At 46.1% G+C, this 15,238-nt stretch overlaps 1 protein-coding gene across 1 annotated transcript; it reads right to left on the bottom strand.

Annotated features, from left to right (window-relative positions):
- Positions 1–12,809: 12,809 nt before the first annotated feature.
- On the bottom strand, positions 12,810–13,548 carry LOC136521525 (pathogenesis-related protein PRMS). Its single transcript, XM_066515270.1, has one exon. The coding sequence runs from the start codon at positions 13,486–13,488 to the stop codon at positions 12,985–12,987; it is 504 nt and encodes a 167-aa protein (XP_066371367.1). The 5' UTR covers positions 13,489–13,548; the 3' UTR covers positions 12,810–12,984.
- Positions 13,549–15,238: the final 1,690 nt, after the last annotated feature.

The raw sequence follows: 15,238 nt of genomic DNA, 5'->3' as shown, positions 1-15,238 counted from the left end.
CGGAGCAGGGGAGACAGCGCGCGGGCGAGGCGAGCTGAGCAGGGAACGACGCGGCCGCCGCCACCGACGACAACGCCGCCGGCGCCAGCGCCTGCGAAGGACACGGCTAACGTTTACAGCTCCCAGAAAGAAGCAACGGAATAATTTCACAAAAGTCGCGGGATAATTCAGGGCCGGTGTGGAACAGAAGAATGTAAAACGTATGAATCAGATAAAACAGGAATACGAAAGGAACAGAGGTATAAAACAGATGATTGAAAAATACAGGATTTTTATAGAAATTGGTGTTTAAAACACAGAAATATTAATAATATAGGAATCTATTGATTTGCAGTAAGCATAGTTGTTTAGAGTAAATAAGAGCTAACTACTTATTAGCAGGTGTAGTATCCAAAAAAGTGTGCTACATGGACGTATGATACAACCACTTACTTTTGTCTAATCAATACATGTAGATAATAAAAAAATAGAGATGCATGCATCTTTACAGCGAGCTTGTCTAATCAATGGCTACTGTAAACTGCAGCACCCGTCATCATGAGCTTGATTAGCCTGTGAGCCGCATGCAAGCGCCGCAGAAAAAATTCCATCGGCTCGGCGTGGATGTTTTTTTCCTCCAAAAAGTAGAGGATCGCTCGCCGTTTCAAAGGAAACGTAACCGTTCATTCCTTTGATGCAAACGCGTCTACAGTGAAAAACCCATAGAAACTTGATTCCTTTATTTTTCCTATGCTTTTCTCGTAAACTAAACAGGCCCTCAAAGACATAGCAAAAAGACAGCCACAACACTGAAAAGGGACAGCAAAACAGAAAGCAAAGGGGTTGCCTGAGCACGAATCTTAACATAAATCAGCACCGTACAAAAGTGGAAGACTACAGAAACAAAAAACTACCAGAAGATATTTAGAAATTCTGTTAACTTTTGCGGCAATCCGATTTACCTTCCTCATTTACAAAACTGATTTTTTGACACCTCATAACTTTTAAAATCGTTTGGTTTTGCACCTCGTGTGGTCTTGACGATGGTTCATCAGAGGGATGTATATAATTGAACTAGTTAAAAGTTCAGAGAGGTAAAATAGACTAGAAATATTTTAAAAAAATATACAAAAAGTTCATAAAAATGAATTTTCAAAAAAATATTCAAAACTTTTATATGGAAAATAATGCAAGTAAAAATCATAAAATTTGCTACTAAAAATCATAAAATTTGCTTTACTCTTAGGAAATTCCTAGAAATTTTGTTGTAGCTTGGAAAAATATGAAACTACTTTCATTTCTTTTCCTAAAATCATGCTTTATCATATGGTGCCTAGCTTGAAATTGTTTGAATCTTGATAGACTCATTTTGGTGTTTATTTGCTAGTACAAGCTCTCGTTATCTAGTGGCATCATCTTCTTATGCCTAGCTTGATCATTCCGACTACATAGAAACACCAGTGGCGTTATCTTCTTGTGCTCATCACATGTGAGAGCTATGCTTTTGCTCGATGAAGCGGCTTCCTCTTGACCCATCTTCCGTAACATCTTAAATTCCACTAACTTGACATGACAAGTGTCGGGTTATTATACTCAAGTCTTCCATGTTGTGGAGGATGGTGATGATCGATGCATATTTGTCATGACTTTTTATTTCAAATAATCTATCTAACGAAATTACATTTGAATTTCTCACATCTGAAATTCGAATTTTTTAAATGAGCTTAGATGGAGAAACGACCAAAACAGAAGTTGTAGATTTCGAAACATTGTACAACTTTGTAGTTAACAACTTTTTTATTTAAAACCATCTATCCAAAAAAAATTATGTTTGAATTTCCGCACATTTGAAATTCAAATTCTTCAAATGACCTTACATGGAGAAATGACCAAAACAAAAGTTGTATGTCTTGAAAAGTTATAAAACTTTGTAGTTGATAAACTTTTCATTTGAATTTATTTAGGGTCCCAAATACTCATTTCAAAATCAGATAAACATAAATGGGGAGGGCAAATATCCTAAATGGACACAAGTGTCTTATGGGTGAAGTGGTTAGGGGACGAACGCATGAAGCCTGAGGTCATGGGTTCGAGCGTCGGTGACCGTGCAATGGGCGTTTTCACGCGAAAAATCACGTGATATGTGACTTAAAACGTGAAAATCGATTAACGAAGGCGGTTTTCTTAAGCCAAATACCTAGCGGTTGTCTAATACACTACCGGACTCCCGGCCTTTGCCGAGAGCCCGAAGCTCTCGGCAAAGACGAGTTGACGCTCGGCAAACTATTTACCGAGAGCAGCTCTCGGCAAAGAGCCGGCGGCAAAACATCTACCGGCAAAGTATTCTTTGCCGAGAGCACCTCTCGGCAAAATATTTACCGAGAGTAATGTCAAGGCTCTCGATAAACTATAGCTCTCGGCAAACTGGCGCGCCCCAGTAACGACCTAACAACCGCTAACGGTGTGACAGCATCTTTGCCGAGAGCGACCGTCGGCAAAGAACTTCTTTGCCGAGAGCGACCGTCGGCAAAGAATTGTTAAAAAAAAGATTTGCGGCCGAGGTGGTTTCAAAAAAAAATAGGTTTGCTGAGAGCCGACCACCAAACTCTCGGCAAAGAGGCATATTTGCCGAGAGCTAGGCTCTCGGCAAAGAGGCCTCTTTGCCGTGAGCCCTACTCTCGGTAAAGAGTCCAGAGAGCATTTTTTTTATTTTTGTTTATATTTCCAGCTTCAACAACACATATTTCACAAATATAACACATCATCCACATCACATATATCACAAATATGTCATCCACATCACATGTCTCACATTATAATCCATCTAAACATCTCAAATCCAACAACACATGTCCATCTCAAAGTGCTAAGTTCATCTCACACAAGTTCATGTCACAAAGTGCTAATACATGATGATGAACAACAGGCTCACCCCCAAGGCTCCCACCCTCTCGACGACGGCCGCTGCTGTGGCGGAAGGTGTGGATACGACTGGTACCCTGACCCTCCCGACAACTGCTGATGCGGCGGAAGTTGTGGATACGGTTGGTGCCACGACCCTCCCGACGGCGGCTGCTCAGGCACATCATTCGAACCCGCCGATTGATTCTGCACAAAGGAGAAGAAAAATTAGTAATTATAGTAATACTAAGGCATGCAATTGTAATCTAAGCGTAGACAAGTCAAAATTTGCAGAACTAGGTATAAAATTGTAATCTAAGCCTAGACACATCAAAATTTCGGCAGCACCTCCCCTGCACGGTGGGGTTTCCAAAACCTGCAAGAAAACCAACGGCACGATGGCCGCCCACCACATATCAACGGCACGATGGCCGGCACACATATATATCAACGGCACGAAGGCCTCCCATCACATATCAACGGCACAATGGCCGACATGCACAGTAAAGAGCTTTTGTTAGAGAAGTTGAACTCACGTATGAGTAAGGTGGGTATGGGTAAGGCGGTGGAGGAGCGAACAGCTCTAGTGGCGCTGGACGACCCATCGTGACGCCAAGACTTGCCACGTACTGAGCCAAGGCGTCAAACCTCGCCCGCTCGGCCTCCCACCTCTATCGCTCGGCCTCCCACTCCCTCTGTCGCTCTTCCTCCACCCTAGCCTTATGCTCCTCGAGCGCATGCACCTGGGCCTATAATTTTTCACCGCATTGTTACAAGCAATTTCGAGGAATGTAAAACCAATGATCGACGAATAAAACAGAAATAACCTGTAGTGCTGCCACACGATGCGTTGAAGTGTCCTGCCTTGGGCGTATGGGCACGCTACCGCTCGTGCTGCTTGTCCGGACCTGTGAGAGAGTGGGAGTGGTGTGTGGGTCGAGCGTGCTGTTGCCGATGAGGTACCGCCCATGCTTCTTGCCTCCTCCCACCCTCATGACGATGTCGCCGTCAATGTCCGCGGTGTGCGGATCCCAGTCTGCCCCATGGACTCCCCTTGCCGCCTTGGTGTACTGACTGATGCGCTCGGGGATGCTCTCGTTGGTGAACGACTCGACTGGGTCGTCCGGGTTCCAGTTGATGTTGTCTGTCGCCTTGCCCTTGTGGGCCAGAACCCATGACTTGAGCTCTCCGCATGGCTGGTTTTGATGTGCAGCCGACTGCGAGAAAAACAACAAGACGATTATAAATCATGCAGGAATAAACGTTTGAAAGAATAAATGAAGCTACACCAAGTCACATACCCATCTAGCCCCGAATTCGTGGATGTTAAGGTTGCCCTGGTGGTGTGATACACCTGGCATCAGCAAACGTCGTTCTCGGAGGACGGTGTGGTTATCCGCCCAATTGCCACTCACCCACCTGTCGACCATCATCTGCCAGGCCCGCGTTTTATTGGCGCACCAGCCAGGAGGCACCTGTACGACATCAAATACATTGACAGATATAAGAACAATTCAAGCCTACCCAATCTCAGAAGAAATCAATATTGATGTTGTATATTTACCTTCAGGTACTGCTCTTTGGTCAGATGCATTAATCTTGCATCTTCTTTCTTTACCTTCCGAAGCTCGTAGATGGCACAGTAATCGATGATGGCCTGGAGCCGCGCCTCGTAATGCATGTCTGAGATGCGACCTCTAAAAGATTTGGCCAATGCCTTGGCCGCCCTTGCCTCGTAGCCCTCGGCGCATTTGAAGAAGTCCCGCATATAGAAAAGATGTATCAATACACTGGTTCAAGAAACTCTAGCGAATGCAATGTATTGAGCAAAGTAGTGGGAGGAAGACTTACCCAAAACTCGCACATAACCCGCTCCGCCACGCTTTCGTACGTGCGGCCCGTCTCATCCTCCGCATCAGGGGCGGCGACGTAGTGCTCGTACGTGTAGGCTGTCTCCAGAGCTTCGGCGTAGCGAACCAAGCCTGGGAAGTGTTCCCTGTAGAGAAGACCCAGGATGCCATTGGGCAACCTTTTGTGAGCACCTGGGACCACGACCTTCCAAGACCTGCGTAAGTGATTAAGAAAAACTATTAGTTTCTATTGTGATTCTATCATATGTAGGAGCGAAAAAATGTAAAAGTTACGTACTTTTGCCCAACGGGTCGAATGACCGGGCGTAGAGCCTCAGGTATCGGCCGCTCAGGTAGGCTCGCCGGACCTCGTTGGTAGACACCCGAGGTTTTGGTGGAACTGGAACCTCCTACCTCGGCCTCCTGCTCATCCTCCCGCTCCTCCTGCTCGTCCAGCTGGTCGGCCTCCTGCTCGGCCTGCAGCTCGTCCTCTCCTTGCTGAGCCTGCTCGTCCACCTGCTCTTCCTCCCGCTCCTCCTCGGGCTCTGGTGCTGCTGCTGCAGGCTGAGGCGGTGGTACCCTAGGCCTCCTCCCGTCCGCCCTCCTCCTCCTCCCCTGAGGTGGTGCCGACCCCCAGCTTCACCTGAGGGCCCTGGTGTATTGCCCCCCGTGTCGTAAAGCGACCTGACCGCCCGCAAAGCTCTGCGGCCCGCCATCTTTGCACAATCACCTACAAGACATAAACAATAAGATCGGATTAGATGGATCATAAACAAGACATTATTATAAAGAGATGCAAAATAAATAAAGCATAATTAAAAAATAACATAATATTACATGTATTAGAAATAATCATCCCCATCGGGATTAGCTGGATCATAGCTCTCATCATCACTATCAGCCATGTCGAAATGTTCAACATTTTCCAAAGGAGCAACTATGTCATCATTGCCATTGCCAATATGTAATCCTTCAAGTAACGCCAAGTCCTTCGCATTTTCCACCTCACCCCCCTCGTCCACATCAACATCCATTTCATTGTCTACTTCCATTTCCATAGCTCCGGTTAAGTCAATCTCAAAAGTCCCTTGTAGACCCTCTTCTTGATAGAACTCTCCATCATATGTGTTTGGGTCGAAGTTGTAGTCTTCGGCATTTGGGGAAGGTGCTTTACCGTGCGGCGATACCTTGTGCACAATATCCCAACCCTGAAGACGAGGGTCCCTTTGGCACGAGTAGGGGAGATAATAAACTTGTGTGGCCTGTTGAGCCACAATATAGACATCCTTTTCGCCATAGACGGAATCCTGTCGAATTTCTACTAGCCCAAGGGAAGGACTTCGTCTCGTTTCTTGAGGATCAAACCAATGGCATTTGAATACAACAGGGTTAAGAGGTTTGCGACCACGAAACCTAAGTTCGTATATTTCTTCAATTCTTCCATAATACTCGGCCCCATCAAGGCCGCCAGTAAAAACTCCGGAATTCGTGGTTCTTCGATTGGGCCGGCTCTGCTCGTGTCTTGTTGTGTGAAATCGGTATCCATTCACATCATAACTAGAAAATGACTTGACCCTATGTTCAAAGCCATTGGCAACCTGTCTCAACTCTGGATTCATAGTCAAATCGGTTTGGCTCTGCAAGGTCAAGGAGGATAGATCGTTAAATTGGAATGTACAAGCAACTGGGAATATCAATCGGCGAACGAGCTAAATTGCATAGTACCTTTTGTTTGAACCAAGAAATAAAATCAGAGATTCCATTTCCCGCACCTTGATGAAGAATGGTGTCACGTTCTTGCGGGGTAGGTTCCCTTGATAGATGCCAGTTCTCATTAATAAACTCCCTGTAACAACGAGAAACAAGGAGGTTGGATGCAGAATGTTGACGGCATATTTAATTAACAAGTTCGTGCAAGAAGCCACTTACTGCATGTACGGCTCCATTTAGGTAAGATTGGTGAACACATATATAATGATTGTGAGCCACTCTTCGTTTTTCAACAACAATGAGGTCGCATCACTCGCACTTCCAAGTTGCCCTTGGAAAAGGCTGAGTTTTGATTCATTTTCACCAGCATTGTAACGAGGGGGTCGATTATGCACGCTAGGAAGCTTGTCACCATAGTATGCTTGTGTGAAGTTAGTAACCTCCTCTAGAACGAATGCCTCCGCCATGGAAGCCTCGATTTTGCATTTGTTTCTGCATTTCTTCCGAAGAACCTTTAGACATCTCTCGATTGGATAGCACCAACGGGCCTGCACGGGCCCCCCCATTCGTGCCTCATACGGGAGGTGCATAATCAAATGCTGCATCGGGTTGAAGAAGCCAGGTGGAAAGATCATCTCCAACTTATAGAGCAACACATGTGCTATTTTTTCCAATTCTGCAACCACGCTACGAGATAACTCCTTGGCACAAAGCTGGCGGAAGAAATAGCTCAACTCGGCTAGCGTCTTCCACACATGCTCAGGGACATAGCCTCGGAGCATCGCCGGAAGAAGACACTCAATCCATATGTGATAGTCATGACTCTTCAGGCCGTTGATTCGCAAGGTAGATAAGTTCACTCCCCTCCTCAGATTCGCTGCATACCCATCAGGGAACATTAATGTTTTGAACCATTCTAATACTTCTCTCTTTTGTTCCGGTTTCAATATGTAATCGGCCTTAGGCCTTGTCCATTTCTTGCCGCTTCTAGGAGGTTGCATGTGTTGCTTTGGTCTATCACATATCGTTGCCAGGTCCAGTCTCGCCTTTACATTGTCCTTCGTCTTATCCTTAATGTCCATGATCGTTGCCCAAAGTGCCTCGGCAACATTCTTCTCGGTGTGCATTACATCAATGTTGTGTGGAAGAAGAAGGTCGTTATAATAGGGGAGCATCATCAAGGGCGACTTATGGGTCCACATATGCTCCTCACCATATCCCACGAACCTACCATCTTTTTCATTGATCCGGAGAGCATCTATCTGATCATGAACCTCGGCACCGGTCATCATCTGTGGTGCGGGGTCTGTAACCATGACACCTTTAGTAAAGTTCTTGATGTCTTGTCTGAATGGATGCTCAGCAGGGAGGAATTGTTGATGTTTGTCGAACACGGAATATTTGCCGCCCTTCTGCAGCCAATTGAACTGCAGAGCTGCCTTGCACAAGGGGCATGGAAACTTCCCGTGAACACACCAAGCGCTGAATATCCCATATGCTAGGAAGTCATGCATGGAGTATTGATACCAAACATGCATGTTGAAGTTTGTCTTTGTAGCTCGATCGTATGTCCATACACCATGGTCCCAAGCATGGACCAGTTCATCGAACAAAGGCTCCATGAACACACCCATGTTATTCCCAGGGTGTTCTGGAATTATCAACGACAAGAACACATTCTGTCGTTGGAAGGAGACGCCTGGGGGGAGATTGAGAGGGATAACAAACACGGGCCAACAAGTGTATGGGACAGCCATCATTCCATAAGGATTGAACCCATCTGTTGCCAGTGCAACACGCACATTACGTGCCTCCCCACTTTTGTTACGATGAATGTTATCAAAGTGATGCCATGCTTCACCATCGGCTGGATGTACCATCTTCTCAGGACTGTATCTTTTTCCATTTTTGTGCCATATCATCTGTTTCGCGGACTCCTCTGTCATGAATAGCCATTGGATCCTCGGTATGAATGGAAGGTACCGTAGGATTTTCACGGGGTACGGACTCTGCCTCTTCTCACCATCACCAGAGTCTACCTCCAGACACCTAGAGGATTTACACTTTGGACAGTACTTTGCATCCGCGTGTGCTTTTCTAAAGAGGACGTAGCCCTTCGGACAAGCATGTATCTGCTCATACGGCATCTTAAGTGCACGAAGGGCCTTCTGCGATTCGTACATGTTCTGTGGCAGAAGGTGACCGGCCGGAAGGATGGAGCCAATAACTGTCAACATTTCATCAAAGTTCTCTCGACTGAGGTTGAACTGGGACTTTAAGGCCATTAAGCGTGAAATGCCATCAAGCTTTGAAATCTGTGTGTGGCCATGAAGGGGTTTCCCTGCCGCAGACAACATGTTGTAATACGCCTTTGCGCTTGCCTCTGGCTCCTCCTCCTGCTGCCTACGTCCGTCGGCGAAGTGTGCTTCGTGAAAGTCATCTAACCAAGCTGCTACCCCCGGCATCAGCATTGTAATCCTCGACACGTGGTCTCACCACCTCCTCTCTCACACGATCGGCTTCACCGTGGTGGGTCCACTGGGTATAGTTTTTCGTAAATCCATGCCTAGCCAGATGTGAAGTCATCACCTCCTTTGTCTGCCTCTTTCTGTTCTTACAGTTGATGCAGGGACAAAAAACGGCACGCGCTCCGGGAGCCTGGTCAAATACTTGCTTGATGAAAGCCTCGGTCTTGTCGACCCATTCTTTGGTAATCTCACGGGCGCTCCGGTGGCCCGAGTACATCCACTCACAGTCATCCATCCTCTAACATATATATCACCAAGTAATAAATATAACCATGGACTTGCATCTACACGTCGTTCCTACCATCTAATAGGTAAGGATAGGTCCTAATCCCACCCGAGGATGCGTAGATGGTGTTAGTTCCCATGGTCTGGTCCTATCCGAAACAGAATTTCGGCAGCACCTCCCCACTGTTCTCCAAATACACGTCCCGACAGGGAGATTGTGTATCCGAAGAACAACAGGAAGGTACTGTCGAAACTCTGTCTCGGATCGGAGCAGACCATGGAAACTAACACCATCTGCGCATCCTCGGGCTGTCCAAAAAAACGTGGATAATTCGAAACAGATACGGTTATTGATATGCAAAGATCTGCATATTTCTAACTGTATCTCTTTCGAATGGGAGACACCTAACTGGGTTACGTGGAGATACATGACCAGGACAAAGAAAGAGTGGTTATACCTTAGGTGGACGGTATACTTGCCGACGGCCGGTGTTTGCCGAGAGCCGCGCTCGGCAAACGTTTTCTTTGCCGAGAGCCCGCGTTTTTGCTCTCGGCAAAAATCTCGGATCTCGGCAAAGGACGTTTTTCCGGTAGTGAATCTTCATGAAGCAAATATACCGTCCAAATGAGAAGTATGTTGGTGAAACAATTATGTGCAAATGCAGACTTGACAATGACAGTGCTGGTTTCAAGTTTGCATTGCCAGTACTTGTAGGCTGCATTATAAAATAAAGCTACGATCTTAGCATGTCTAGGAACAGCAGCAAGCAATACATGCTAAGCTGCAAAATGCATGTCACTGGAGTGTCTAAACAGTGCCAAATCTAGTTGGATGGAAGAACCTCTGAGCTTCATTGGATGTTATGCATGTCAACACATACTAAAGATCACAACTAACTTTCATGTATGCTATATTGCTAGGGTAATAGTCTAATGCCAGAGACTTATGGAATACAAACCAAGATGAAGGAAAAGATCTTTTTTCTACACAATAGGATGCTTTTAAGAAGCCTATAGTAGGTCATTCAGTAGAGCGCATCATTAAACAAATATCTGCAGTTTCGCGCCTAATTATGAAATCCAACTCTTTAAGATATCACAGCACTGTTTCATAACATACTTGATAAGCTAGCTTTTAGTGTTCACCCCCTTGTAGCATTCAGCTTTTCTTTTCACATAAGACAATTTGAGGCTAAATGATTAAAAGAATGTAAATTTTCAGAAAGACAAATTTGACACATAATTGTACTTTCATTTCATAAGAACTAATTTGCTCGAGCATTTTTGTAGAGTGAAGAATAACCCAAGTAAAAGATTCCATAAGGTCTACAAATCACCCCGTGCATCATCATAGTACTCGAATACGGCATCACACTGGAACGTGGCTGATGTTCATATTGAGATACTATAAAAAGCCATCATTGAAGAAATTATTTGTTTATATATCCGATACATTTGTGCAGTCCAGAAGTAATTTCAACAGGCTACGGAAGCAGCTGATGGTCGTCCAAGGGAGAATACCGTACCGTGTCAAGGTCGGAGGCGGCAAAGCTGGGGAAGGCCCAGGCGCTCCCCGTCCCCACCGCCGCCGCCGAGGCTCCGCCCTGCAGTTGCGATGACGTACGATCACGGGCGAGCAACAAACCCAAAACCCAAATGGAGCCCATACTAGTGGTGCGTGCGATCGAGGACCTACCTGGTCGGGCGTCAAAGCACAGGCGAGCCTGCGGAGCGCCGCGGCGAGGATCGAGCCTTCGGCAAGAGCGGCCCATAGGTCGTCGTCGGACGCGTGCGGCGGGGGCAGAGGCAGGCTGGAGCCCGCCAGAATCGACCGCAGCCACGCAACCACGCAACGGCGGGGGCAGAGGCTCGCGGCGGCGGCGGTGTGTGTGCGTGCGTGAAGACAGAGAGATAAGGCGCCGAACCGGTTAAATATGTGAAGCCACTTTGCCGAGAGCCAGATCTGGGAGGCTCTCGGCAAACCTTACACCTTTGCCGAGAGCCCCCAGATCCGGCTCTCGGTAAAGTTATTTTTTTTCAAATTTCGTTCGAATTTTTTAACTAGCTAACTGCACAAAAACATATTAAAAAAAATAAAAATTATTATTTGCCGAGCGTAGCTCTCGGCAAACTGAACAAAAATGATATTTCTAAAATAAATAAATCTTTCCTGAGAGCAGCTCTCGGCAAACATATTCGCCGAGAGCCAGCTCTCGGCAAACCATTGATCCAGGCCAGGTAAAAAAAAAGAAATCTGCGCCGAGAGCGGGCCCAGTTGCTCTCGGCAAAGAGCCTTTGCCGAGAGCAATCCCCTGAAGCTCTCGGCAAATAATATCCAAAAAAAATTAATAAACAGCAAACGGCTCCGGAAAAATACGAAATTTTGCCGTGTTACAACTTATGCTCTCTAATGGCTATACAAAAAGTTTGGAACTCCAAAACTAATTCGACCGTGACATTGTTTGAAAATCCTAGTGGATCCTTCTCAACTTTATGAAACTTATTCGGAGATGTCTCAGATTGTAAGAATCATACGCAACCACTTGTGCGAAACATTTTCAATTTTTTATCACAGCCTCCAAGTGTGATACCATGACTTCATTGCAAATATCACAATTTTCCGACTTCATTTCCTTTTTTAAGAATTTTTAAATCGTTGGGCGACTTATGTTCGTGGTCTTCGATTCGTAAAATAAAAGGCGAAAAAACGTCAACAAGATGTTATTTGCCCTCAATAATGCATAAATAGCATGAATATCATTTTCTACTTAATTTTTTCCCGTGTTTAAATCAATCGCTGTTCAAATTTTAATCGATTAAAAAAACTCCTTGAAATGCAATTAATTAATTATATATAGCAAATAATTACAAAAATACACAAAATTTTAATATTGAGTACAACCTGTAGTATGCCTATAGAGAAAAAAGTTTGGAGCATATGAAAGAAAAAATAATTTAATTGGAGAGAGTTAGGAGAAGAGAAACACATGCACATGAAATATAGAAACCACATTTGCCGAGAGCCTGGGAGGGGCTCTCGGCAAATGTTTGCCGAGAGCGGCGCTCGGCAAAGATGTTTGCCGCGAGCAGTAACGTAGGGGCTCTCGGCAAAGAGGTGACGCCGTCAGGGCAAGTCACGGCTATGGGCCCGCGGCAATGTTTTGCCGAGAGCCTGATTTTGCCGAGAGCGCGGCCTACGGCAAACGACCGTTTTGCCGACGGGCATTTTTTGCCGAGCGCGGCTCTCGGTAAAACGGCCCGCTTCGCCGAGAGCCGTTGCTTGCCGAGAGGCAGACCCACGGCGATCCTGTCACTTGCCGATGGCCGGTGTTTGCCGAGAGGGGCTCTCGGCAAAAGTTTTCTTTGCCGAGAGCCCGCGTTTTTGCTCTCGGCAAAAATTTAGGATCTCAGCAAAGGACGTTTTTCCGGTAGTGATAGATGCCAATGAAGATCTGAATTTTACTGGCCTTTCACCTTGGCGTTAGACGCTAGCTAGTGAAGATCTCGATTTTTCCTGGCCTTTCATATTGGCGGTACGCTAGTGAAAAATGTCAAAGCATGTAGAAAGCATCTTTGTACTAGTGGTAGGTGTACGACTGGTATACACAGGAGGAACTAAACAACTTGTAAACAGCAACCCTCTTTATTAATGACTACTATAGATATTCCACTATAGATGGCCGTTTATTTACTAATAAAATCTTATTCATATATATGGAAAGTCATGCGGTGCATGCATGCACACGGACGTGTCCATATATATATCAGCCGTCCATCACAGGCACAATCGATCAGTAGGGCTTCTGCCCCACGATGTTGCCGCGGGGCTCGTAGTTGCAGATGATGAAGACGCCGCGGTTGTCGCGGCAGACGACGCGGGCGCAGCCGATCCTGGTGGTGGCGCGCCACACCACCTGCGTGTAGTGGCCGCACACCTTGCCGGCGGCGCAGCTGTTGGTGGCGTAGTTGTACCACTGCTTCTCGTCCACCCACGACCGCACCGCGTCCGCCGCCTTCCAGTCGGCGCCGGCGGAGCCCCAGAAGATGTTCTCCCCATAGGGCCCGCCGGAGTGCTGGAGACGGCAGTCGCCGGCCCTCTGTGCGGCGTAGCTCTCCGCGAACTGCTGCAGCTTCGTGCTCCAGGTCACCGGGCCAACGCCGACGGCGGCACGGGCGTTGTTGTGGGGAGTGAGGTAGTCTTGAGGCGAGTTCTGAGCGTAGGAAGGGTGCACGGCAGTGGCGGCAGCCATGGCCAACGACACGAGCAAGACAGCGAGCTTGTTGGATGGCTCCATAGTAGAAGCTGCTATCTAGAGGCAGCAGGGATCTGTGTGTGTGACCTAGTTGCGTGTGTTTTGTGGAAGATATATTGCAAGTATGTGGGGGTATTTATAGTGGCAGAAGCATGTGGATTTTCTACGGTTTGCTTGGAAAAAATGCTCCTATTGCACACGTACCTAAATGGCCGGCGTGCTAATATTAATCTTTTCTACGTACGAATTCAAGGGGCGTAGAATTCCACGAACAGGACATGCATATCGTTGAGGCAACTTTGATTCTGTTACAGCATGCATTGTACAAATCAAAGGACCTCTTGGAATAATGGTTAAGTCATGCATATACGCTGTCTAGTCTAGAACGTAGTAAAAGCTAGCCAGACGTAAGGATGCATGCTTATCTATTTCTGTTACGAGCATGCAAAGTTTGGACTTACGACATTTATTCGCTAGCGTATATACATATCTGAAAATACTCCTCCGGTCTTGCCTTCTAAAAATGAATTGTATTTACAACCAAAGCCGGATGAGAAAAAAAGATTTCTTTTTCAAATATTACACTACCCCAGATCTTGACATCACTGTCGGTTCAAAAACCTCCTTCACTGCCGGATTTTGAACCGACAGTGGCATACCGACAGTGATGGGAGGTTGACATCACTGTCGGTTTCTAAAAACCGACACGGATCTACAGGCAACAGTGTCGGTTCCTGGCTCCACCCGGCGGTGTCCAGTTGAACAACACTGCCGGTTTGTAGACCTAACCGATAGTGATGTTTGCTTCAAGAGTGTTGGTTCTTGGCTCAAGCCGACAGTGTTGAGCAAGCCTACACTGTCGGCTGGTGTCTCAAGCCGGCAGTGCTGAGCAAGCCATCACTGTCGGTTCATGACTCAAGCCGGCTGTGTTGGTCGAGCCATCACTGCCGGCTGGTAGCTCAATCCGACAGTGTTGTCTTCAGCAACACTGCCAGTTTGGATTTCAAGCCGACAGTGATGGCTCAACCAACACTGTCGGCTCGTGCCATGAACCGGCAGTGCCCTCTTTACCATCACTGTCGGTTTTGTGCTAACCGATAATGATCTCCTTTTCGTATTTTACTGTTTTATAATTTATTTTATTTTATTTTATTTTATTGGTGGAATTAAGTTTCGCTTTATGTTCGTTACGTAGACGACAAGTCCGTCAATATTAAACATTACAAATGTTAGGGTTCCAGTTCAAATGTACTTATGAAGTTCTCAATCCTTTGAAATAAAAAAGAAATTACAATATTCTAGCGAGCCGCTCTGGCCCGTACTCCGCCTTGTACTTCACATACTGTGCAATGGAGAATGTTCCTTTTTTCCGAGCACTCCGATACGATGAAGGCTGTTAGCTCTGATGACAGTGCTATGACCTCATTTCTAACAACATATCGTGTTTAAATTTCTTGCGCTGTCATTCAAAAAAACTGGTTTCGAAAGACAGAAATGTTAGAGAAATAAGTAGATCATTTTGTTGAATTAACAGATATAAATGAAATGGGGATTATACACACCAAAGCATCTGCTACCACCAATTTTATACCGAGGTAGCGAAGCATTGCCTACATTACGTAGAACCCGCATTCATTATTTCCCGCCGGCTGGTCTAGGGTCTCCAATTGCATTGGTGCAACCTGGAATGGAACCTTCGTCCCACCGACCATTCTTGTCTGGACACTGTGCCATATTATAAAGTGTGAAAAAGGGGCAACATTAGAATATCCTATGTGCGATTAGAAAATAA

The sequence above is a fragment of the Miscanthus floridulus genome, chromosome 18 (assembly GCF_019320115.1).
Source record: "Miscanthus floridulus cultivar M001 chromosome 18, ASM1932011v1, whole genome shotgun sequence".
NCBI classification, from domain to species: Eukaryota; Viridiplantae; Streptophyta; class Magnoliopsida; order Poales; family Poaceae; genus Miscanthus; species Miscanthus floridulus.
The sequence above is the reverse complement of the archived record's forward strand: the minus strand, read 5'-3'. Positions and strand labels throughout refer to the sequence as shown.